Here is a 24,619-nt window from a genome sequence, read left to right on the forward strand (position 1 = left end):
ACTTGGCCGAAAATTCCTCATGCATGTCATGTCATTGAAACCAGCATAAAAAGAACTTTACAAAGAAAGACAAAAATGACACTATCAGGAGTAATGGAAAAAAGGAAATTGCATTTCATTGAAAATAAAGGATAGAAGGGTTTGTACATCAAAAAAAGCGAAAATTAAAAATCTGGATTACAACCCTGAAATAACCCAGATAATAGAAAGGAAAACAAAGCAAACTACCAAAACTACTTCCGAGTAGGGAGAGCAGTAGCCTTCCAATTGTTACGCTTCACTTTTGGCGCAATAAACTGCACATTTGCTTTGCTGGAACCTTCCCCAATTTCCACCATGTTCACCTCATCAAATAGACTCTGGAACCTTTCAATCAGCTCTTCATCAAATTCAACCACAGGCTTTGGGACTGCTGACGCTGGGCGCTTCACGACCCCTGGCTTGACGAAGGACCTGGAGAGGCGTGGGATAGGCTTAGGGAGTGACCATGCTTTCTTCTTCAACCTTTTAGACCTCTTTACCTCGTCCCCTGGGGGCTTGAATCCCACACCAAACATACCCAGAAGTTCAGGTAGAGACACTGGCCGCACGATACCTTGTAAAGATCAGACCTTTGCCCGGCACAAAACCATTCTTCAGCATTTCAGATACTACCATGACGGATGCGGAGGCTAACTTTGGACCTGGAATACACTCCCCTTCCGGAATCTTCTCAACTGACACCGTTTTGAAAGTTTGGTAGACCTAAGGCCCTTTATCATATTCGGCTTCAATAAACGGGACGGATGTATCATTGTAAGCACATAAGTTCTCATCACCATGCACAACGATTTCCTGTCTGTCCCACTTGAACTTTGCCATCTGGTGCAGGGAAGAAGGGACTGCCTTGGCAACATGTATCCAGGGTCTACCCAAAAGTAAATTGTAGGAAACGGCCACATCTAACACCTGGAACTCCATAGTAAATTCAACTAGTCCTATTGTCAATTCGAGCATGATATCGCCAATAGAATCTTTCCCCCTGCGTCAAAACCTCGAACACATATACTGTTCTTGTGGATCCTTTCAGTATCAATTTTCAACTTTTGCAGAGTGGAGAGAGGGCAAATATTTGCACTGGAACCATTATCAACTAGTACCCTCGAGACCACAGATCCTCGCATTTCACGGTGAGATAAAGAGCTCGATTGTGTTTTGTACCCTCCAAAGGCAGCTCGTCATCCGAGAAAGTGATCCTGTTTGCCTCGAATATCTTGTTGGCAATCTTCTCCAAATGGTTCACTGTAATCATATCAGGGACACGTGCCTCATTCAAAATCTTCATGAGGGCCCGGCGGTGCTCGTCTGAATGTATCAACAGTGATAGAAGAGAAATCTGAGCGGGCGTCTTCCTTAATTGTTCCACGATGGAGTAATCCTGCACCTTCATTTTTCTCAAGAATTCTTTCGCCTCCTCCTCGGTAACTGGATTCTTTACCGGGATTGGGTTATCTTTGAATGGCTCAGCTTTCCTTAATTCCTCTGGGGTAAAGCATCTCCCCAAACGAGTCAACCCCTGGGTTTCATTAACTTCCTCTTCCACTTCTTTCCCTTTATAAGTTACTATCACTTGCTTGTAATTCCATGGAACAGCCTTGGTGTTATTTATCGGCTGCTGGGTCACATGTTTAATAATAATAGGGTCAATGCGAGCCCCTTCCACGATTATGAAAGGCTTACTTGCAGCCCGCGGCACAACCACTTTCGGCATTCCTTGCTTTGCTTCACTGGCACGGATAATCATGACAGACTTTGAAGGCTTCTCGGGATCCCCATCCTTATACACTATCTCAATCATGTGCGTTTCAGCATGGGCTGGCAATGGATTTTGATTGATGTTCGGAGCTTCCGGGCTCTGGACCATAATTTGGTTTGTATCGATAAGCTCTTGGATGGCGCTCTTCAAATGCCAACACTTTTCTGTGTCGTTCCCCGGAGCATCAGAACAATATGCGCACCTGAGGGAATAATCCAGGTTCTTTGGAGGGGGATTTGGTAGTTTTAACTCAATCGGCCTCAAAACATCCAACTGCCTTAACCTCTGAAACAAACTAGCATAAGACTCCCCGAGCTGGGTGAAAGTTTGCTTTCGCTGCTGCCTTTCCTTTCTATACTCCGGCCTGGGTCGAAAGCTTGGACCAGTAGAGTTTCGGTATTTTTGTGGAGGTGGATAAGGATTTTGTGGAGCTGGTGCATGCCATTGCGGGTAAGGAGGGGGTTGAGCATATGACTGTGCGTGGTGGATGTGGTATGGGGTGGTCTGACTGAATATTGAGGGTCTTGTGGTGGGAAGTAGTGTTGGGGTGGATTATATAGAGCTTGGGTGTAGGTTTGAGGTTGGGGTCGAGGCTGGGTGTAATGGCGAGGTGAACCCCTTGGGCCATGCCATGATCCTGAAACGACCATAGCAACATCTTCTTTCTTCTTTTTCCCTAACATGCCCCCGGTGCCATTCTGGATTGCTTGTATAGTTGATTTGATGGCAGAGTAACTCATGATCTTGCTTGATTTGAATCCTTCCTCTACCATTCCTCACATCTTCACCACTTCATTGAAAGACTTACCTATGGCTGAGATCAGATGACCAAAGTAAGTAGGCTCCAAGGCCTAAAGAAAGTACTCCACCATTTCATCTTCCTCTATTGGAGGGTTGACTCGTGCCGCCTGTTCTCTCCACCGGAAACCATACTCCCTGAAGCTCTCACTGGGCTTTTTCTCTATCTTAGTGAAGGATAGGCAATCTGGGACAATCTCTACATTGTACTGGAAATGCCGAGCGAAAGCCTGGGCCAAGTCATCCTAGGTGTACCGCCTGCTGTTGTCCTGGCGGTTGTACCACTCCAATGTTACACCACTCAAACTTTGACTAAAATATGCCATCAACAATTCATCTTTCCCACCAGCACCCCTCATTTTGCTGCAAAATCCTCTTAAGTGGGCCACGGGGTCTCCATGCCCGTCGTACAAGTCAAACTTGGGCATTTTGAATCCCGCAGGTAGCTGGACATCAGGAAACAAGCACAGATCTTTATAAGCCACACTCACTTGGCCTCCCAACCCTTGAATATTTCTCAGTGATTGTTCCAAACTCTTTACCTTCCTAAATATCTCCTCTTGCTCCGCGTTTTTGGGTGGCTTCTCGGTTTCGACAGGAAGTTCAAAATGAGGAGTGTAGGAGTAATGATCCGGGACTTTGAAAGTGGGCTCTGGGGCATAGTATTGGTTATCCTGGGCTTGGAATGCCGGCTCACTAGAAGATCGATGGAGGATAGCTCGCAGAGGGGCTACGAAGACAGGGGTAGCTGGCGGAGCAGAGTATGTGGTTGCTTTGGCAGGGGGAGCTTGGACAATTTGGGTTGAGGTGCCGGGATAGTGGTGGTAAGGGGTGAAGCCTGGTGCATGCTGCGGGGATAGATCAACAATAGTGAGATCTTGGGATTAAGATAGTGGTGGGATGAAAACAGGGTTTTCTGTGTAGTTGGCAGGGTATGACGGTGGAGGATGCCCCCTAATGCATGCTTGATACATTTCGGCCATTTAGTGTTTCAGCTTATGAACATCTTCTTTCAAACCAAACTCATATTCCACCATCTCTCTCTGTGGGTCAACAACACTTGCGTCTAATTCTTTGCTAGCCATGATCGCCTTGTGTTTAGACCTGGTGTTATATGGGTAGCTTTCCAGAATGCCAAAAAAACTAACCACCTTCCCGTACTCAATAGCAACAGCAACTTGTTAGCGTTTAAGAGTTTAACAGATAGGCAATCGCACGTTTGGGATGCATGCACCTAAATAGTTGAATGCTTCTATCGTGCATTTGAACGGTTGCATGCTTCATCTCGGTCTTAACTAACTCTTTTCATTTTTTACTTTCTTTTCTTTCTCTCAATGCATTTCTTTAATCACTATTGATTTTCTCACTTGGTTCCTGTCGCTCCCCTTATTTTGCACTCTCTTTTGTTCTCTTGTTTTGCCACTCTTTCATTTCACTCAATTTTCTTTCCTCTCTTTTCATTTTATGGTTATGATCGAATCCTATGGGATTGCCTACGTATCATGGCACCGCATGAATCAGATCATTACGTAGTTCAGGGGATAAATATAAAATAAAAGAAAGAAAATTTTTTGGGTTGTCAATATTCCATTAAAATAAAATCTTTTTGGATTTTCTGTTACAAGGACACTGACATACAGACTCTAAATAGGAAAAACAAAACAAACTTGAAAAAACTAACAGACTCAAAAAATGAAATACAGACTTAAAACCAAAAGAAAGTCAGGAGTACATAAGAGCTTCCACCGCTGCCCTGGGAGCCTGCGGAACATTATCCGGTCTTTGCGCGGGCCTTTGTGCAATATCCTGTTGAAGATGGTCCAAGTCATCCATCACCTAGCAAACGAATGCATCACGGAAGCAAAAAACATTGACCTAGTCATGTCTTCACATTCGTGACATTTCATCACGACATAGTCAGCTATCTCTTTAATCTTGTTCTGATGACCCCTTTCTCCTGAAGTAACCCCTATTTGCTGCACCCGAGCTTCCAACACTTGGGTATCTATGTTGTTTTGGTCCTGTAATTGTTGCATGCTTTCTTCCAGTTGGCAAATTAGTGCATAGCAATGCTCTATTTCTGCTTTGAAATTAATTGTTTGCTGGGCCATTTCATTTTCAGGAGTAGTCAGCTTCTTCTTTAGAGACATGACTTCTCTGTCATACTTTTCTTTAGCTGTTGAAAAAACTTCGCCCGCCCTTCTGCATTCTTTGCCAATTTTGCTCGGGCTTTTGCCAATTCCTCTTCGGCCTTTTCCAAGTCAGCCCCATAATCACACACTTTTCGTTTAAGACTATGAGTTTTTCATCTTGTCTACTTCTGGCTAGGTTTTCAGTGGCGATCTTCATCCTCTGAATTTGAGCTCAGAGGTCTTCATTTTCTTGGGCCAACCTTCTCCTTTCACCTTCATCTTCTTGTACCTGTAGATCATTATTGAATTCGACATTTCTCAATTTTTCTTCCAGGGTGTGAATGGCGGCTTGATATTTTTTCTCCTTTTATCCCCAGGCCAACCTTTCCCGGACTTTATCATCAAAAGCCTGAACATGCGCTCTCTTGGAGGGCCTCTCGGGATCGAGCTCGGGCCACACGTCGTAATCTGGATCCACTTCCCCTCTCGCAAGCTCTAGTTCCTGGGTGTCATTTTTCAGATATCGACAACCATTCCAATCCTGCTGGACTAAATCCTTGGGTAATGTAGTTTTTGGGTGTAGCTCAATGACTTGGGTGCATAAATCTTCATCTTCGGGCACCACCTGATATCTTCCTAACTGCCTTAAAACCCTTTGCGGTGTGTATGGCTGGACACTTCTCAAACCCATCAACATTAGGTAGCCTTTTTTAGCCGTCATGTGTATGATCTCCGTTACCGGAATCCATCCTAGAGTCCATTCAATCCGACTTGCTTTTGGAGTTCTTAAATGGGAGACCCAGGCTTTAAACCCTTCTAGAGAATTATAGTCTTTCACCCTTTCCTCATAACTCTTGATGAAGTTGTCCTTGCTCGAGCCATAACTCATGAATTTGGGGTGATGGCGTAGATACTCGATCAACCACATTTACAGAAGAACATTACAACCTTCAAAGAATTGAGCCCCGGATCTACACAATGTTAACGCTCGATAAATGTCTGCCAGCACTAAAGGAGCAAGTGTATGATCTTTTTTGGTAGTGAGGATTTGTGCGATTTTGGCCATGCGGATATCTATTGTCCCTTCTTCATTCGGAAAGACTATAATTCCTAAGAACGCCACTATGAAAGCGAACCTACGATGAATTTGCCAAATGCTCTTATCTTGTTTGTTGTTCAATCCTTTTTCGTGCGTTTCGAACCCAACTGAGTGCCCAAACATGGAATACAAGAAGTAAAAGGAACAACATCCTTTGTTTACATGGGCCTTCTTCATTTGCTTGTTGATATTCAGGAGATCAAAGAATTTGTGCACAGAGGGGGACCTTAGGAAATATAAGTTGTTATTTTCTCAAGTCCCGGCCAAAGTTAATATATCCGTCTATCTCCTCCAGAGTAGGGGTGAGCTCAAAATTCGAGAAACGGAAAACGTTGTGAACAGGATCCCAAAAAGTTACCAAGGCCTTGATTAGATCCTCCCGTGGTTTGATTTCCATAATGTCTGTAAGGGCACCCAAATGCTCTTTCACCCAATCCTGGCCATCTTCATCTAAATCATACCACCACATACGAAGTTGCAGTTGTGCCTGTTCTATGACTAATACTGACGGGTTCTGGACAGTGTTCATTTTGTACATGTGGATGGTTAAGGTTAGGGTTGAATCTGGTGGACCCTTTTTGCGAAAACCAGTTCTTAACTTCTAAAGGAGAAAAATCAAAGGAAAAAGGTCCCCCTACGCTATTTTTAACAAAAGTGGTTGTTTCTGTAAATGTGGCCCCTTCACAATTCCAAATAAATTTTGAGGCCGGGGAAAGATACTAACAAAAATGATACCTTACTGACATACTTGCCCGTTCTTTACGAAAATAGCCCTTCGACAATTGAAAGATACTCTAAGGCTATCCCGGCAAGAACGACTTAAGACATAACCGAAGCTGGGTCGGCTTATTCTTTTGACCAAAGCCCTAACTACACTTTATTTTATTTGGTTACTTTTGCAAAAATGAAGCCGAACCCTACGTAGGTTGCCTACGTATCCCACATCCGGTGAAAATCAGACCTGCGTAGTTCGGTCAGTGTTGACATAATTGGAAAAACATGAATGACTCATTTTGAAATGACTTTTTTTCCCTTTCTTCTTCTTTTCTTTTTTTTCTTTTCAACCCCTTTTTTTTTGAAAAAATTCGGCAGAGTTTCGGGATATTTTCAAATACCGGGGTTCTCGGAACCGGGTTTTATTTCCTTCCTACATCACTCTTGGTTTTCCTCTTGATTTTCTTTTCCTATCCGGTCAGCATGCAAGCCGAAACAAATAAATGTTCACATAGCACGTAAGATACATCACGATGGTCTATTTTTTTGGGTACACCTGTCCTAGACGGACCCAACCCCTGTGTTGAGTCCCCTAAGTCAAATGCACGTGATGCAAACAAACGTTCCTACTAGGGATCTGGCATGAGGTTATGTTATTCTAGGTTTAAACCTGGGGTTATGTTCTAGACCTAGCTTACCCTAGCGGATAGCTCGAGCCGAGGTAGGGGCAATGTACCGGGAGCACGAAAGTCTGCCCGGCCTTGTTGCTGACCCAAGCCTCGTTGTAATTGGTATGACTTCTAATAGAAAGTGGGCCACACGTACGTGTGCACCATATTTTAGAAGACTCAGAAGGGCGGTGTAACAAGGCATTTTAATACAGTTCAAATAATATCAAAACGGTAAATAAACAGCAATTAGCCCATTAGGTCCACAAAATACAATAATATCAACAATAAATAAAGTCAAGTAACAATCATATTAAAAGATCGAATTCTTGAACCCTGAACCAGAAGTTCTGGGTTCTTGTCCCCAGCAGAGTCGCCAGAGCTGTCGCACCTCCTTTTTTACCCGAATGGGATATAAGGGAGTTTTTCCAATTTAAGTGACAAACGAAACAGGATTATTTATATCAAATTCAGAGTCGCCACTTGGGATAATTTATAGTGTCCCAAGTCACCGGTTTAAAATCCCGAATCGAGGAAGTTTGACTCTGTTTTACAGTCCGCGAAACACAGAAAATCCGGGTAAGGAATTCTGTTAACCCGGGAGAAGGTGATAGGCATTTCCGGGTTTCGTGGTTTTAGCACGGTCGCTTTAATCATATACCTGGCTTATTAAATTGTTTAATTACATGTTTTAGAACCTATGTGCATTTCACCTCTTTTAATTAAGAAATTATCCTAAAACGAGTCACGCGTACGTGTACTCATTTGTTTGGCGCGTCAAGAATCATGTCACGCGTACGTGTCCACAATTAATAACGCTTTATTAATATTAAGAAAGTTTAGTCGAAGTTGCGCGAACGTATAACTCGATGTTTTTAAGATCGTAATTATGTCACACGAACGTGTACACGATCACGATGATATATTAAATCGCGCCTACAGCAAACTACGAATATTTCATGCCTACTTCTAAAAACTAATTCGCAATTTGATGTAAGGCTACTAATTATAAATGCATTGGGTAGATATGTTGAACTTTAATTATTTTGGAAAAGATTGGGCCAGCAATAAGCTCACTACGTTATCTAGAGAAACCCCATTAAGGAAAATATTACTGATATTGTTTGGGCTCGCAATTAAGCCCAGGAGCGGAAAAAAAGGGCCTAGAGACTATGTCAGGCCTGGTTTCGACCAATCTGTCTCATTTTTGGGCTGACGCCAGGCCCAGCAATTTAACAGAAAAGCCATTAACGTACTAAAGCCCTAACTGAAGCCAATCTTCTTCAAACACACAGATGACAAAACAGTTTATTAAATTCTGAAAATCAAATATGCTGAATAACCATGTTATGGACTTTAACTCATTAACATGCCATTAGCAATACAATATTAGCTTATACTACCTTAAAAATCATATTAAAATCAGACATGTAATCACTTCAACCATAACTGAAATTCAAGGATACAATCTGGATATCACTTAGCGTTAAATACTGAATTTCTTTTGAATGTGGATGAACTTGGACATCAAAACCCAAATGAAGTACCACGACCAGCATAACAACCTATACCCTTTAACAAATAAACAAGAACAAGCTAATAACAACATCAATCAACCCGAACACTTGAACAACACACGAAAAAGCTAAACCATTTTGAGCATTCAAACATGAGAGCCCTACTAAATTATCGACTAACAACAGATCCAACATATTTAGTTCAAAAGAAGAAACTAAAAGGTCAAATGACTTGTAAGAACATATATAAAACTGAAAATCAACATTTGAATATTAACTTCAAATCATAAGTACATCCTCCAAAATATGTTTGCACTCCATTTGTCATTCAAACTTCAAGGGTTACCTGAAGATAAATAGTGAATGAGTTAAGAAAAATATTCTTCTGAAATCAGCGAGTAATAGCAAGAAAACAGTGGAATCAGCAGCAAAGAACAGCAGTAAAAATCAAACACAACTTCACTGTCAATCCATATCGCAACTCAAGAACCCAGAAAATCAAAGGAGATGTTTTCCAAACTTTGTAAAGAGTCAAGAAATAGAAAAGCTGAGAGCTGGATTTTTTAGAGGATTTTCAGGTATGTTCCCTCTCTCCAAATGAAAGTGAAAAGGTCCTTTTAAATAGGTCCTAAATGTGTCATGTGCCTAAAGAATAAAAGAATCATTCCCTCCAGTCAACCCCTAGATTTCAAGGAGAAAAGGCATCTTTCATAACTGCCTATGGACAACTGTTGGACAGCTGTCCATTCCAGATATTTCACATGTTTTCTACACTATTCTGGACAGCCAGTACACTTTCTAGAACCTTCCTCTTGGGTCGGGGCCAACTGGCCCAAGACAGGCCCAAATCCAGCACCAACCCCAGGCCTTGACTTGATCTAAGCCTTCGTTGGTCCAAACCAGTNAACATCAAAGTAAAGATGGTACAAATTACCCAACAAATCATTTGAACTTCTGAACTTATTAGTACCCAATCAACTAACAACTAAATCAATTTAAATAGCAATAAATCTAAGAGGTATGCAAATCAAGCCTAACTAGTTAAACTTATTTTAAATTATCCTAAAACATATTGTAATTAACTAAGGCAATTAGTCATTAACCTAAACATGCTAACAATGAAAATAAGCACAGAAAACTTCAAGATTCAAAGGTACTAAATAATAGATCAAAAGAAAAGAAAAAAAAGAAAAAAAAAGTATGAAAGAAACTGCAATAGTAAGGATATACCATAATCGAAGAAAATAGGATCAAGGAAGATCCCATGAGGCTGGCCAGACTCCGGTTACTCCGAAATGGGTTAAAGTTGATTCAAAACGATTGCTCTTGTCAAAATCAATCGATTTGCATGAACTTTAAACCAATCGGACAGACGCTCCCATAAAAGTCATGAACCAGATTTTCTTGATTCTTGGATCTGGAATTCGGGGAATTTGGGAAACTATTTGGGGAAATCGGTAAGGGATTTGGGGTTAATTGGGTGTGGTGGTTACAGGGTAGGAATTTTGGGGAGGTTTGGAGACCGTCGCCGCCGTGAGATGATTTCCGGTGGGCGGCGGCTAGGGTTTGTGTGGGTTGAGATGGAGAGGATTTAAGGGCGGCTAGGTTTAGCTGAAGAGAGACGGGGTGGGAACTGGGGGGGGCCTCTAGGGTTTGGGGGTGTTAGGACATATATATGGGGTGGGGTGATGAGTTCCCAACTGTTAGATCAATGGTGATCAACGGCTTGGATTGATGGACGCCAAATGACGTCGTTTGGTTAAGTGGGGAGGCTGGACTGGGTGAAAGGATTTGGGCTTGGCGGATTGGGAAGGGGAATTGGGCTTCTGAGACCAAATGTGGCCCAATTTCCAAATTAAAACAAAGCGTGCCTATTTTCTTTCTCTCTCTTTTTTTGATTTTCCATTTTCCATGATTTAAACTTACTCAATTAACTAAAAATCCTAAACTAAAGACCTGATTTATAAAAATAAATTAATTGCTTATTTTTAACATAACAATGATTAATTAACTTAGAGTTAAAGAAAGGAAACTACTAATTTGTAACTAAAGCCTAAAAATGTAAAAACGACCAATATTTTGATTTTTGTCTATTAATGCAATTAATTAACAACTTAAACCTAAAATACAAATATCAACCTAAAAACGTAATACATGAAACTTGAATATTTTTTGGATATTTTCTATGCTTATAATATATGCAAAATGCAACTAAAATACAAGCAATTAAGCAGATATTCCTAAAAATTCTACAAAAATAAAAATAAACTAGAAAAATCTATTTTTTGTGAATTTATAGGAGTATTTTGGTCGGAAAAAAATTACGTGCTCACAGCTATTATGAGTGGTAGTGTGATAAGGTCCCCAAAGGTCGACATGCAACAGTTCAAAAATATTACTGGAAGTGCTGGTTCTTTGAGGAAAGGGTAGTCTATTTTTGTCTGGCCATAGGACATATTGAGCACACAAAAGGTTGTTTAAGAAGAAAAGGTACAGGTTGATGCTATTCCCTTCATTTTCACAAAAGGCACATGCCAAGTCTGTTGTGCCACAACATATCATTCTCATGAGGTGTATGAGAATTCAGAGAAACACAACTTCTGACTTTATTTATAGATGATGGAACATTTACATTAAGTATGTCTACTAGCAAATGATATTTTATTTCAAAAGGGATCATGTACAGATGGAAAGTAAGCATCTTGGACATACATGAGTGAACAAACAAACAAGGAACAGAAGACTTGACTATAATAGAGGAAGAACTGGCATCTTTGTGTTTCAAGCATTGAGAGCACATGAAGTAAAGTCCATCTTTGACCCTACCAATCTCCAGAGGCCTCTTCAGTGAAGGGGCCTGCAACATACAAATACCATCACTGAAAAAATGCAATTCCTCTGAGATGTAAAGTCAACAAATGAATGGAAATGAGATTGTATTTAAAAGAAGGAACAAAAAGGACTTTGTGTAACACAATCCTAGTGCAAGTTTACACTTCCAACTTCTGTTACTCTCTAACTTTGTAACCATTTGGGTAATATGACTAATAGGGGATAAGGTAAGACAGTAATGTCACACATTGAAGATCTATTGAAGGTCATGTGATTTGAGGCCCCTGAATCTAGTATCCATGTATCAGTCTTAGATTTAAAGCACCTACATGACAATTTACCAAAATCAACTGAAGAGCTACAGACTACAATACCTGCAAAGTTGGCAGCTCCAGGGCTCAGGTTTAGACTGTTGGGATCCTCCCTGCCCTACTGGTTTTGAAGTGTTGCAGCAAGCTCATGAGTTGACCATATTGTTCTTTGGTGACTCATTCCCTGACTCTTATTATGGTGTTCACCCTCATCACCATTGTTAGTCATCATGTCAGTTGGAGGACCATGGATATTTGCTACTGTTCTTTTTCCTCTATTGAACCTGAAACCTTGATTGGGATTTTGAAATTCTGATTAGCTCTTTGAAACCTCTGATTGTTATTTTGGAAAGGCTGGTTAGAGTTCTGGAGCTTTGAGGATATCCATGGAGTTTATAGCATTTATCTTTGGTATGTCCGGCTTTCTACAATGCTCACACAGAGGACGAGGTCTACTATTAGATGTATAGTTGTTTCCTAGGTTGTAATTGGTCTTGAAAGTGGGTTGCTTAGAGGTATTGACATTTAAAAGAGGCAGACTCAAACATCAGTTGGTTGTTAGGTTTGATCTCTCTCTGCTTCTCCTCTTGAATCACCAAAGAGAAGGCTTGGGCTAAAGATGGAAGGGGATTCATCATGAGAATACTTCAGCTTACCACAGTGTACACTTCATTAAGTCCCATAAGGAACTGGATCAATCGTCTATCTTGTTCAGCTTTGTGCATGTTCTCCTTAGCTCCACAAGTGCAATTACAACTGCATTGTGTCTTTGCACTTAAAGTGCTAAATTCTTCTCACAGCTTCTTCATCCTGGTATAGTACCCAGTGATATCTAGTGTTCCCTGCGGCAGATCATTTATCTCTTTCTGGATTTGGTACAGCTTTGCACCATTCGTTTGATCATAACGATCCTCCAGCTCTTTCCACAACTCGACTGAATCATTAACGTATTCCACACTATCAGCAATTTCCTTCCCCAAGGAATTCAAAATCCATGAGGTGACCATATCATCACATCTCTCCCATAGTCTATACTTTGGAGATTCTAGATCTGATTTCTTACAATCACCATTAATGAAAACTAGTTTATTTTTAACTGACAGTGCTCGAAGCACACTCCGTCTCCAAGATCTGTATTCAATCCCATTAAAGGGGACTGGTACCAACATTGCACCAGGATTATCCGATGGATGCATGTATAATGGACTACTTGAGTCAATAGTGGACTCCTTGCTTGAGTCCACATCGATGTGTTCGATTTCTTCATCATTAGCCATGAGGATTACTCAATCAACAGTATTTGAGATGAGAAAAGGAAAAGAGAAATATAGATATGAGAACCCTAACTTTTCACAAAGACGAAAATTACCTGCAATTGAAATGCGCAGATTGAGCTAACGATGATCTACACCAATCTTATGCGCGTAGGATCAACTGCGCTCTGATACCACATCAAATAAGCAAAGCAAATGTGCAGTTGAGCTCGAGAAGAGCAATGGCGTCACTGGAGACTTGGAGGAGAAGACTGAAAATTAAGAGCATTTGCAAGAGGAAGGAAAAATGAATTTGGAAATGAAAGTCTCAATCATATTAGCTCTACTACAGTGTATATTTACAATACAAAAGCAGAAGAGAATAAGAAGCAAAACTAACGGAACCCAAACTCCAACTAACTGACTAACTAACTTTAGGAAGTCTAACTAACTCAACTAACTGCATAACCGCTTGGTACTACTCGTAATGCTATAAGTACAACTACCCTAAACAAATATAAATAATACAATACAGTGTATGTATCCTAATGATCTCAATAGTATTTGTTTGGACTCTTCTCAACAAACATTAAAAGCTTTCTTTAAAATAATATCTTTACTTTGTTAAAAAAAATATTTTGGAACACAATAAGACTTTTAAAAGACAATTATTCCAACACGTTTTCTAATAATTTCTCAAAATATTTGTTTAAAAAGATTTTACAATAACTTTCCAGACGCTATTATCCTTTATTTTTGCAAATTGCCAAGGATCAATTCCTCCACAATATTTTAAATCGAGTTGACTTCGTATATTTCCTTCAAATTATTCCACTTAGCAATTAGCGTATTAGCCTAAACAAAGATATCTCCATAGGAATTTTGGTACTTGTCTTACTTTTAATCCTACTTTATCCATACTTTATTCTTTGATTGCATGATCTTGAAATCATTAGGAATCATTACCATAAAATACTCTATTTAGTTCGCGATTACGATTAATCCAACTTAGTTTCTGGATAATAACGTGTTCTCTAACTATATATTCTTATCCAAAAACCTTAATCAACGATCTATATATTGTTAACTTATCTTTCAATTCATGATTAAATAATTAAGACTAGTGCATATCTGATAAGCATCAAGCAACAAACAACCTTTAAACTTTTGACAACATTGTGTTAATTTACACGGGAAATACCACTCAAAGAAATAGTATTAAATAATTGAGGTGGTGTCACATATCACCATTAACTTATTATGGAGTTCACCTATTCTATAGTAGTTATAAATATACTTCCTTTACAAAGTTATCTAAAATTAGTAGAGAGAGAGAGGAAGATTATCTTATCGACAGTTTATTTAATTATCTTAAAACATGTATACCTTAAAGAATGATTCTAAAATATATATAGATATATAGAGAGAGAAAATGATTAAATTTTTTAAGTACATAGGAAGGAAATGAAAGGAGATGCTACTTGTGATGGGAGACTTATAGCATATTTAGCCAAGCTTCTAAAATCAACGTATTTCAAAAGAACTCATAAAAGCACTATTGGCGAGAAGAAGTTTGTGTTTGATTAATTAATTTAAAAAGTACTTTTAAGCAGTAATTAATGTTTAGTCAAGCTTTTAAAAGTGCTTCTATGTGTATATTTTCAAAAGTGCTTTAGAAACTATTTTTTCCGTTTTTCAAAAAATGTACTTATGTTTCTACTCAAAAGCACTTTTTTTTTTCTTTTAAAAACTTGGCCAAATATCTTTGTTAAAAATGCACTTTGTCCCAAAGAAAAAAAAACACATGCATCAACCACTAGATTATGAAATAATTAAAGACAATAACCTAAGTAGGTTAAGGTTATTACATGCAGCTTATGAAGGGGGACAAGTGGAATGCAAAGTGACCATAAGCATAACAAGTAAAGAGGGAGAAATTCAAAAATAACCAGATTTACAAGTGGTCATTCTAAAATAGCCACAGTTTCAAAAGTAATCGAAATTTAGCCACTTTTCATGTAAAAATAAATTTGAACGAAAACACTGTTCAAAATCCGGAAATACTCTAGTATATTATACAGGAGTTCCAGCATAAGTATACTAGAAATCCAGCATATTATAATGGAGATCCAGCATAAGTATACTGGAACTCCAGCATAATATACTGGAGTTCCAGTATAATATACCGGTCCAACATAATATGCTGGAAGTTATACACATGTGCTCCAATCTCCAGTATATTATGCTGGAACTTTTCGCATGTTGGAGTTCCAGCATAATATGCTGGAAGTTCATACACAGGTGCACCGATCTCCAGTATATTATGCTGGACCGGACCCGGTTGCAAGAAAATAGTGACTATTTTTCAATGACTTTGCAAACGTGGCTATTTTTGAATGACTAATCCGAAAACTGGTAGTCCGTGCTATTTTTACAAGTAAAGATTGATTAATATGTTATGTGTCGGCTTAGAAGAATGAAGAAGTGTTAGGTTAGAAAATGAAACACTGAAACACGTGAGTGGCACATGGTTTAGATCTAACGGTTAGAATAAGAGAGATCAAATAAAGGGTGGAGATTAAAAGCCCAAATTCGGTTGGTTGGGCCAGCTAGCTTATAACTAATCTTGGGCCTAACAGAAGAGGCAGTTATGATCGGTAATTTTCTTCTCCTCTCTATTCTCATTCCCTCTCAATTTCTCTTCTTCTATTTCTTCTCCTTCCCTAACCTTAATTCTTCTATTCACAGGTATTAATGGCGGACAACAATGGAGTTTAGGTTCAGTTGTTCATTGTAACCATTCAGTTGATGAGCTATTGTACAATTTGAGTCGCATTAATAATAAATTCCAATATTTTGCCTCCATTTCTATTTTTGCATACAAGTACATTACAATTGGTATCAGAGCGATTCCTGGCCAATCACAATAATAGGAGCAGAAACACGATCTAAATCTACAGATGAATCGATAAAAAAATTAGAATCACAATTTCAGCAATACACATCTATGAATGACGCGAGACTAGAAGACTTGGGTAAGAAGTTAGAGTTGTTGGTGGAAAATCTCCTTCCACCACAAGATGGGATTCTAGGCAGTGCTCTAATGGAAGGTCCTTTAGAGACAGGATTGAGCAGCAGATCTTGGCTAGGAGAGAACAGGGAGGTCCATGGTAGTAGAAATCTGGGCCATTCTTCACAATCTCGAGTTGACATTCCTTATTTTGAAGGGGTGGATCCTTGTGCGTGGTTGAGAAAGTGTGAGAGGTTCTTTCAGCACAACAACATCACTGATCCTCAGCAGAAATTAGAAGAAGCAGTCATCCATCTCAATGGTAAGGCTGAGCCATGGTACTTTTCCTATCACATAAGCAAGGGAGTAGTTAGATGGTCAGAATTTACTACTGAAATCTGTAGCAGATTTGAGGGTGCATCTAACCGCAAACTCAATCTAATTGGAGAATTTAAAAAAATAGAGCAAACTGGAACAGTCGATGAGTACTTGGAAAAGTTTGAAGAGCTAAAAGCATGGGTGTTGATTAGAAATCCCACTATCCCTGAAGAATTTTTCTTAGAATTCTTCATTGAAGGACTAAAAGAAGAAATTAGACATACAGTAAAGATGTTGGATCCTTATTCTTTTAATAAGGCAGTGAAAAAGGCTAGACACAAGGAGAACTTGCTAACAACTATTACTAAAGGGGGGAAAGTACAAGGGAACAAAGGGCTAACTCCAGGATACCCTACCCAGGGAAGTAGAGGAATGAATAATGGCTCTAACTACATGAATAACAAACTGTTTAAAAGCAGGAAAGCCCAAGGACTGTGCTAGAAATGTGGAGAAAAGTACCACCCTGGGCATCAGTGTAAGCAGAGACAGTTGAATGCTATATCTGCTGCCCAAGAAGAGACTATAGAAGAGATAAGGGAACAAGAGGAGACTATGCTCATTCCAGAAGAAGAAATAGTAGATGAAGCAATCAGTTTGAATGCCCTATCTGGAACAGAGGTTCCCAATACCATTAAGCTAAGGGGAGAGTCCAAGAAGAACTCCTTAACTATCTTGTTGGATTCAGGAAGTACACATAGCTTTTTGGATATGGAAGCCGCCAAAAGAACTGGATGTCTCATTTCTGAGGCTGTGACTATGAGAGTCACGGTAGCCAATGGCAACTATCTCATGAGTTTGTACATCTGCCACAAGTTTAAGTGGAGGATTCAAGGAGTAGAATTTGAAGATAAAGTCAGAATTACTAAATTGGGAGGTAATGATATGATACTATGAGGGGATTGGATGAAAGCCCATAATCCAGTCCTTTTGGATTTTGTGGATTACAAGGTACAAGTAACTCATAAAGGTAAAAGAGTGGAACTTAAGGGGATCTACAATCAGTCTGAACTGAAGAGCATGTCGGCAAATGTAGGTCAAGCAGTTGTTAAAGAAAGGACAGGCTATTTGGTCACACCTGTTCACTTTATCAGCTGAAGAGGGATCAGAAGCAAGAGAGTTACCTGTGGAAATTGAGGGTGTTCTGAAGAAGTATCCAGATGTCTTTTTGGAGCCAACTTCATTACCACCAAAAAGAGCTCATGATCATTTGATTCCCCTGAAAACAGATGCAAACCCTGTAAGTATCAGACCTTACAGATACAGTTTCTTTCAAAAAAATGAGATAGAAAAGCAAGTTAATGAAATGCTCCATAATGGTATAATACAACCTAGCCATTCTCCCTTTTCATCACCTGTTCTGCTAGTCAAGAAAAAGGATGGGAGTTGGAGGTTTTGCATAGACTATAGGGCTTTGAATAACATGACCATAAAGGATAAATTCCCTATTCCTTTAGTTGATGACTTAATGGATGAGTTGTGTGGGTCATGTATCTTCTCTAAAATAGATCTAAGGGCTGGTTATCATCAAATAAGAATGGGAGAGAATGACATTTATAAAACTGCTTTTAGGACTCATTTCGGGCATTATGAGTTCAAGGTCATGTCTTTTGGCTTGACCAATGCACCTGCTACTTTTCAGTCTCTCATGAACCATGTGTTCAAGGACTATATCAGGAGATTTGTATTGGTGTTTTTTGATGACATCCTCATATATAGCCCTTCCATGGAAGAGCATGTAACACATTTAAACAGTGTGTTAGGAGTCCTCAGAAAGGAATAGCTATTTGCTAAGCTTTCAAAGTGCTCTTTTGGTCAATCACAAGTAGAATACTTGGGACATATCATAACAGAAAAAGGGGTTGCTACTGACCCTTCCAAAATTGAGGCTATGACTAATTGGCCTACTCCTACCACAATCAAGGCTCTAAGGGGATTTCTAGGACTCACTGGTTACTATAGAAGATCCATTAAATCTTATGGAGTTATTAGTAGACCACTGACCAACTTGCTAAAGAAGAATGCTTTTCATTGGGATTCAGAAGCAGATCAAGCATTTCAGACCCTTAAACAAGCTATGACCAGTGCACCAGTGTTTGCACTAGCAGATTTCAACAATGGGTCCATTGGTTACCCTTGGCTGAGTGGTGGTACAATACAAACCACCACAGTGCTCTTAAAACAACCCCCTTCCAAGCATTATATGGGTTTGCCCCACACCAGATTCCCCTGGGGTCCTTACCCCAACCAGTACAGTCCCAAGTAAGGACATGCATATCCCAAAGACAATATATGCTACAATAACTGAAGGATAACCTCATTCAAGCCCAAGCAAGAATGAAGTTTTATGCAGATAAAAATAGATCAGAAAGAGTCCTAAGTGTGGGAGATTGGGTATACTTGAAGCTTCAACCATATAGGCAAGCTTCAATTGCAGTAAGGAAGAATCTCAAACTCAGTGCTAAGTTCTATGGCCCTTATAAGATTCTACAGAGGATAGGAGAAGTAGCTTACCGTCTAGATCTTCCTCCAGGATCCCAAATCCATCCGGTATTTCATGTTTCCCAGTTGAAGAAACGAGTGGGCCCCGACATCACTCCACAACAGCAGCCACCGATTTGTGATGCAAACGGAGAAGTCTTGGTTCATCCAGTAGCTATTTTGAGAAGGAAGATGGTAAAGGTTAACAATGGGGTGGGAGTCAAGGTGTTGGTTCAGTGGGCTAATTTGGGGGAAGATGAAGCAACTTGGGAAGATTGGGGCTACATTCGAAGCAAATTTCCAGAATTTGTGGCACAACTCTAACCTTGAGGACAAGGTCAATTTTCATCGGAGGGGTATTGTTATGTGTCGGCTTAGAAGAATGAAGAAGTGTTAGGTTAGAAAATGAAACACTGAAACACGTGAGTGGCACATGGTTTAGATCTAACGGTTAGAATAAGAGAGATCAAATAAAGGGTGGAGATTAAAAGCCCAAAGTCGGTTGGTTGGGCCAGCTAGCTTATAACTAATCTTGGGCCTAACAGAAGAGGCAGTTATGATCGGTAATTTTCATCTCCTCTCTATTCTCGTTCCCTCTCAATTTCTCTTCTTCTATTCTTCTCCTTCCCTAACCTCAATTCTTCTATTCACAGGTATTAATGGCGGACAACAATGGAGTTTAGGTTCAGTTGTTCATTGTAACCATTCAGTTGATGAGCTATTGTACAATTTGAGCCGCATTAATAATAAATTCCAATATTTTGCCTCCATTTCTATTTTTGCATACAAGTACATTACATAATAATTGTAGGTCTTTGAGCGTTTTTTCCCCAAGAAAAGTACTTTTGTAGTGCATATTTTTGTTTTGTTATTGAAAAGCTGTCTAGGCGATAGTCAAAAGCCAATAATGATTAAGGATCTGATTTATTTACACTTCTTTTATATTTGTTTGCAAAATGTTTAATTTAATTCATTTTTTGGCGTTTAGCTTGACCATTCGATGTGATATTTCTTGATGGATCAACTTATAGATATCTGATATAAATTTCAGTAACCAACTAGTAGCATGTATATAGTAGTAACAATTTTAGCTACAAAAGATGCATTTTTAGTTTTTAATCTATATATCAATATAAGATACCTTTCTCAATTACACGAGGAATCATGGACAATTATTATGTTTTCATAGAATTTGATTGAAGGTCCAGTTTTGATTTAAGTTTTGAGGAACTCAAACTAATAACGAGCCAATCAGTTTCTGATTTTCCTTCTTTTTCTTTTTTGGGTTGGGGGTTTTGGGTTGGGGGGGGGGGTGGGTGAGTCATTATTGCTATTTTCTTGAAAGAGTTTGACTCGTATATATTGATAGTGTATAAATTTATACCGTCAATTTAATTATCTGGCTATAACAGGTTATTACTTTAAATTTCAAGTTCTACATAGAATGTTATTTCCACATCAAACACTTTCAGAAAATACATAAAAGAAAATGGCATATTCCAACCTGGTTAAAATATTCTAAACTTGCTTTATTATTTCTTTTTTTCTTAAGCCACTTTGAATTTTCGGGGATGTTAATTAAGCTCATCCTACTTCGTATGATACGATTAAAAGGAGTAGTTTCCAAGTATTGAGGGAAAAACCTATGGTTGATTCTTCTTTAAGAATAATACTAAGTTTTCATCGACATTACCTCCAATTCTTGTTCGAATCCCTTATCATATTCCCCCATTTGTAAAATATGTCCGAGTATTAAACAACAATTAAAGAAGATTTTCCAACCAAAAAACAAACATGTTGTTTTACCATATTTTATCTCTCATTCATTCCTGTAAAACATTAATTGCATGATAAAGAATAGGAGTAGAATTCAAACCATATGTAAGAAAAAAACTTATCTTTTGATAATGCATTAATATTAATTTGGGAGAACTTAAATTGAAAAGAGGACACTATAATATAATTATATATAGTCACACGTGTAGTTTAACGTGTACCATAAGTCTATGCTACTTGATATTTTAAGAATTTCTTTTGATCAAGAAATTAGGATAAAATGAAGATTTACTACAATTCAATTCCGTGTCCACCAAACAAAAGAAGAAATGCAAATAAGGATAATATTGTAATATGTAAAATTTCTCCACAAAAAACAGATACTCCATCTAACAATATCATGTTAGAAAGAGAAGTGAGAGACACGTATGGCCTACTGGAGACTGAATTATGGGATTAGTGCTTCAAATTATAGTGTTTATTTTTTCCACGGAACTTATCAATAAGATTTAAGATTGTATAAAGCAACACTAATAGTCTTTTTTCATAAAGATTTCTCAACCATGCATTATCTCTTCTTTCCTTCAGCATCTTTCTAACATAATTGATTTGCTTTTGCATTCTCATCTCGCACTATAAACAGTAGTGTACGAGGGACCGCCATTATATTATATTTTAAAAAGTACTAAAATGCATCACCAAACTCTTCTTTTAATAATAAATTTAGATTATATATACTTAATTACAATGTAAAAAAATATTATTAATGTAATTCAGCCGGTTATAGTAGGTGGTTGCTCATACTTTTTATGAAGAAAAAAAGGCAGCATGGTGCACTAAGCTCTCGCTATACATGGGGGTTGGGGAAGGACCGGACTACAACGGTCTATTGTACACATTCTTACCTTGCATTTTTGCAAGAGGCTGTTTCCACGGCTCAAACTTGTGATATCCTAGTCACGTGACATAACTTTACCATTTACGCCGAGGCTCCCCTACCTACTTTTAACTTTTTGTGAAGAGTTATATCTAATTATACGTCAACTTAATGTGATGGTATAATAATTTGAGTTTAACTTCTGACATTGCACAAAATTAAGCTCTTCGCTTATTGTCTTCTTTACCTAACTGGCCGTTACATAAAAGGCATTTTTTTTGTGTCATCTTTTAGAAAAAACAAACCCCTCACGATACTCATCCTGCCCCTCATGCACCTTATCATTCTTATTTTACTGATTTAGCCATCAATTTTAAGTATAAGATAAAAAGACGCAGAAATAGAAAGAATTAAACCACTATCTTAGCCAATACATACCACCACCAAATATGCCACCTTCACCAGAAAATGTAACACAAAAATGGCCAGCATCAAACCTCATGCAAAATCCCCTTTCAGAGCTAAAATTGCAAAAAGGAATACTACTTCCTTTGATGGCTATGAACTTCACATGGTTTGCAAAAACAGCCATCACAACTGCATTTCTCGGTAGGCTTGGAGATCTTTATTTAGCTGGAGGAACACTTGGTTTTACATTTGCAAATGTGACCGGATTTTCTGTCTTGAATGGCCTTTGTGGTGCAATGGAGCCAATTTGTGGACAAGCTTTTGGAGCCAAAAATTACAAACTTCTTCATAAGACCCTTGTTATGGCTACTTTATTATTACTATTAATCAGTTTGCCTATTTCTTTCTTGTGGCTAAATATTGATAAGATCCTCATTCACTTTGGCCAGCAAGAAGATATTTCAAATATGGCCAAAAAGTATCTCATTTATCTCCTCCCTGATTTGGTTATCACCTCTTTGTTATGCCCTTTAAAGGCTTATTTAAGCACACAAAATATTACAATCCCAATTATGTTAAGCTCAGCTGTAGCAGTTGCATGTCATGTACCATTAACCATGTTACTTTCAAGGGCTAAGGGTATAATAGGAGTTTCTATGGCTTATTGGATAACAGATTTTTTAATCATGATATTTTTGGCTATTTATGTTGTGATAGCAGAGAATAAAAAGGGAGGAAAATGGAAAGAAGGAGGATGGTGGGATCAAAGAATTCGCGATTGGATCAGACTACTGAAATTATGTGGACCATGTTGTCTTACTACTTGTCTTGAATGGTGGTGTTATGAAATCTTGGTTTTGTTAACAGGACATCTACCAAATGCTAAACAAGCAATTGGAGTTATAGCCATTGTGTTAAATTTTGATTATTTGTTGTTTTCTGTTATGCTTTCGTTATCAACGTGTGCATCTATTCGTGTGTCTAATGAGCTTGGTGCAGATAGTCCTGGTCCTGCTTATCGCGCAGCCTATGTATCGTTAGCTATGAGCGTTGGCTCGGGTTTTCTTGGTGGTGCTGTTATGGCAGCTGCAAGAGGAATTTGGGGGCCATTGTTTAGTCATAATAAAGGGATTATAAATGGTGTTAAGAAAATGATGTTGTTAATGGCATTACTTGAAGTGGTTAATTTTCCATTAGCAGTTTGTGGAGGAATTGTACGAGGAACGGCTAGGCCATGGCTAGGAATGTATGCTAATATTAGTGGATTTTATCTCTTAGCTTTACCATTAGGTGTGGTTTTGGCTTTCAAGATTCATCTTGGTCTTACTGGATTGTTGACAGGATTTGTGGTTGGAGTTGCTGTTTGTTTGGTTTTGTTGTTGGTGTTTATTGCTAGGATTGATTGGGTTCAAGAAGCTAAGAAAGCACAAGTTTTTGCTAGTAATCTTGAAGAAATAGCTAGTGATGATAATAGGAAAACTTCACAAGTGGTTACTGAGTATGGTTCATGACTATGGTCGTGCCTCACCTACCGTCAGAGACGGATCTAGGACCCGTATAATAAGATAATATATTCATTTTGAACTCACTGATTCTGAATTCGCCTGTAACTACAAATTATTGTTGGATAAGTATATTACTAGTTTACTACTATAGTACTTGTGAGCTGTCACCAAGTCTTTACCACAAGAAAGAGAGGTTTATTTCTAAGGCAATGATTTGGGGAATACCAAGCAATTTCATTACATACTATCTTTCGATGGCAAAAGTTAAAACCTCCTTTATTTCTAAGACTGTTTTCGGAGCAGCAACATACTTAAGATTTTGCGTAAGCGTTGTCGGTCTATAATTTCCTAATGATATAAAAAAATACAACTTGATATATAACTAATCAGTATGGATTTTTTCAATCAAAAAATTATCTTGTTTGTAAGTAGATTTGAGTTTATATGTTTTACTTCGTGTCCCAAATTGATATTTAATTACTTTTTGTGTTTTCAAGCGATATATGCCTATAATAAATATTATATTTTAAACAATCAATTATTCACATAAATAAGAGAATGAAGGGATGTCGGATGACATCCTTTATTAGAGGGTGTCTTCGCAGCTGTTTCTGAGCATGTAATAACCAATGCACCACCTCCAGAAAACCGGATTATTGTTGTAGCTATGTCTAGTTTTTGACATTTTGAGGTAAATCCAGCTTGAAAGTCACTCTTGTTTATTAGAACCGTCAATATGGGCTTGGCTCGTTGGGTAGAGTAAAAATTGTGTGGGGTAGCCACTTTTTAAAAGTGGTATTTACTTTTTATCCAGTATTTTTAATGCTGAGCAAAAGTAGCCACTAGTCTATTAAAATTAACACGAAAAGACGGTGTTACCCTTTCTTCTATCTCTTGACCCCGCCTTGTCCCAGCACATCTTCTTCCCTTCAGTGTCAAAAGTCCTTGCTCTTTGTTTCTTTTCTCCTCTTCGAGATCGACCAGGTGAGCTTGAAGAGCTCATTTCACTACCTAACCTAGTTCCCCCTCTCTCTTTCTTGGGGTTTAGGTGGAGGAGATTGACAGACT

The 24,619-nt window shown here is 38.6% G+C and overlaps 3 protein-coding genes across 3 annotated transcripts; 2 read left to right on the forward strand and 1 right to left on the reverse strand.

Moving 5' to 3' along the window:
- Window positions 745-3,678, reverse strand: LOC109231613. Its single transcript, XM_019397261.1, has 4 exons — window positions 3,598-3,678; window positions 3,136-3,441; window positions 1,140-2,269; window positions 745-1,021 (listed from the first exon to the last, which is right to left on the reverse strand). Exons 1-4 carry the CDS (start codon window positions 3,676-3,678, stop codon window positions 745-747), a joined length of 1,794 nt encoding a protein of 597 aa, XP_019252806.1.
- On the forward strand, window positions 16,127-18,287 carry LOC109231614. Its single transcript, XM_019397263.1, has 3 exons — window positions 16,127-16,825; window positions 16,949-17,359; window positions 17,541-18,287. The coding sequence occupies exons 1-3, from the start codon at window positions 16,127-16,129 to the stop codon at window positions 18,285-18,287; spliced, it is 1,857 nt and encodes a 618-aa protein (XP_019252808.1).
- LOC109231162 (protein DETOXIFICATION 56-like) lies at window positions 21,884-23,701 on the forward strand. Its single transcript, XM_019396731.1, has one exon. It carries the CDS (start codon window positions 22,088-22,090, stop codon window positions 23,555-23,557), a length of 1,470 nt encoding a protein of 489 aa, XP_019252276.1. The 5' UTR covers window positions 21,884-22,087; the 3' UTR covers window positions 23,558-23,701.

This window comes from Nicotiana attenuata, chromosome 8 (assembly GCF_001879085.1).
Source record: "Nicotiana attenuata strain UT chromosome 8, NIATTr2, whole genome shotgun sequence".
NCBI lineage: Eukaryota > Viridiplantae > Streptophyta > Magnoliopsida > Solanales > Solanaceae > Nicotiana > Nicotiana attenuata.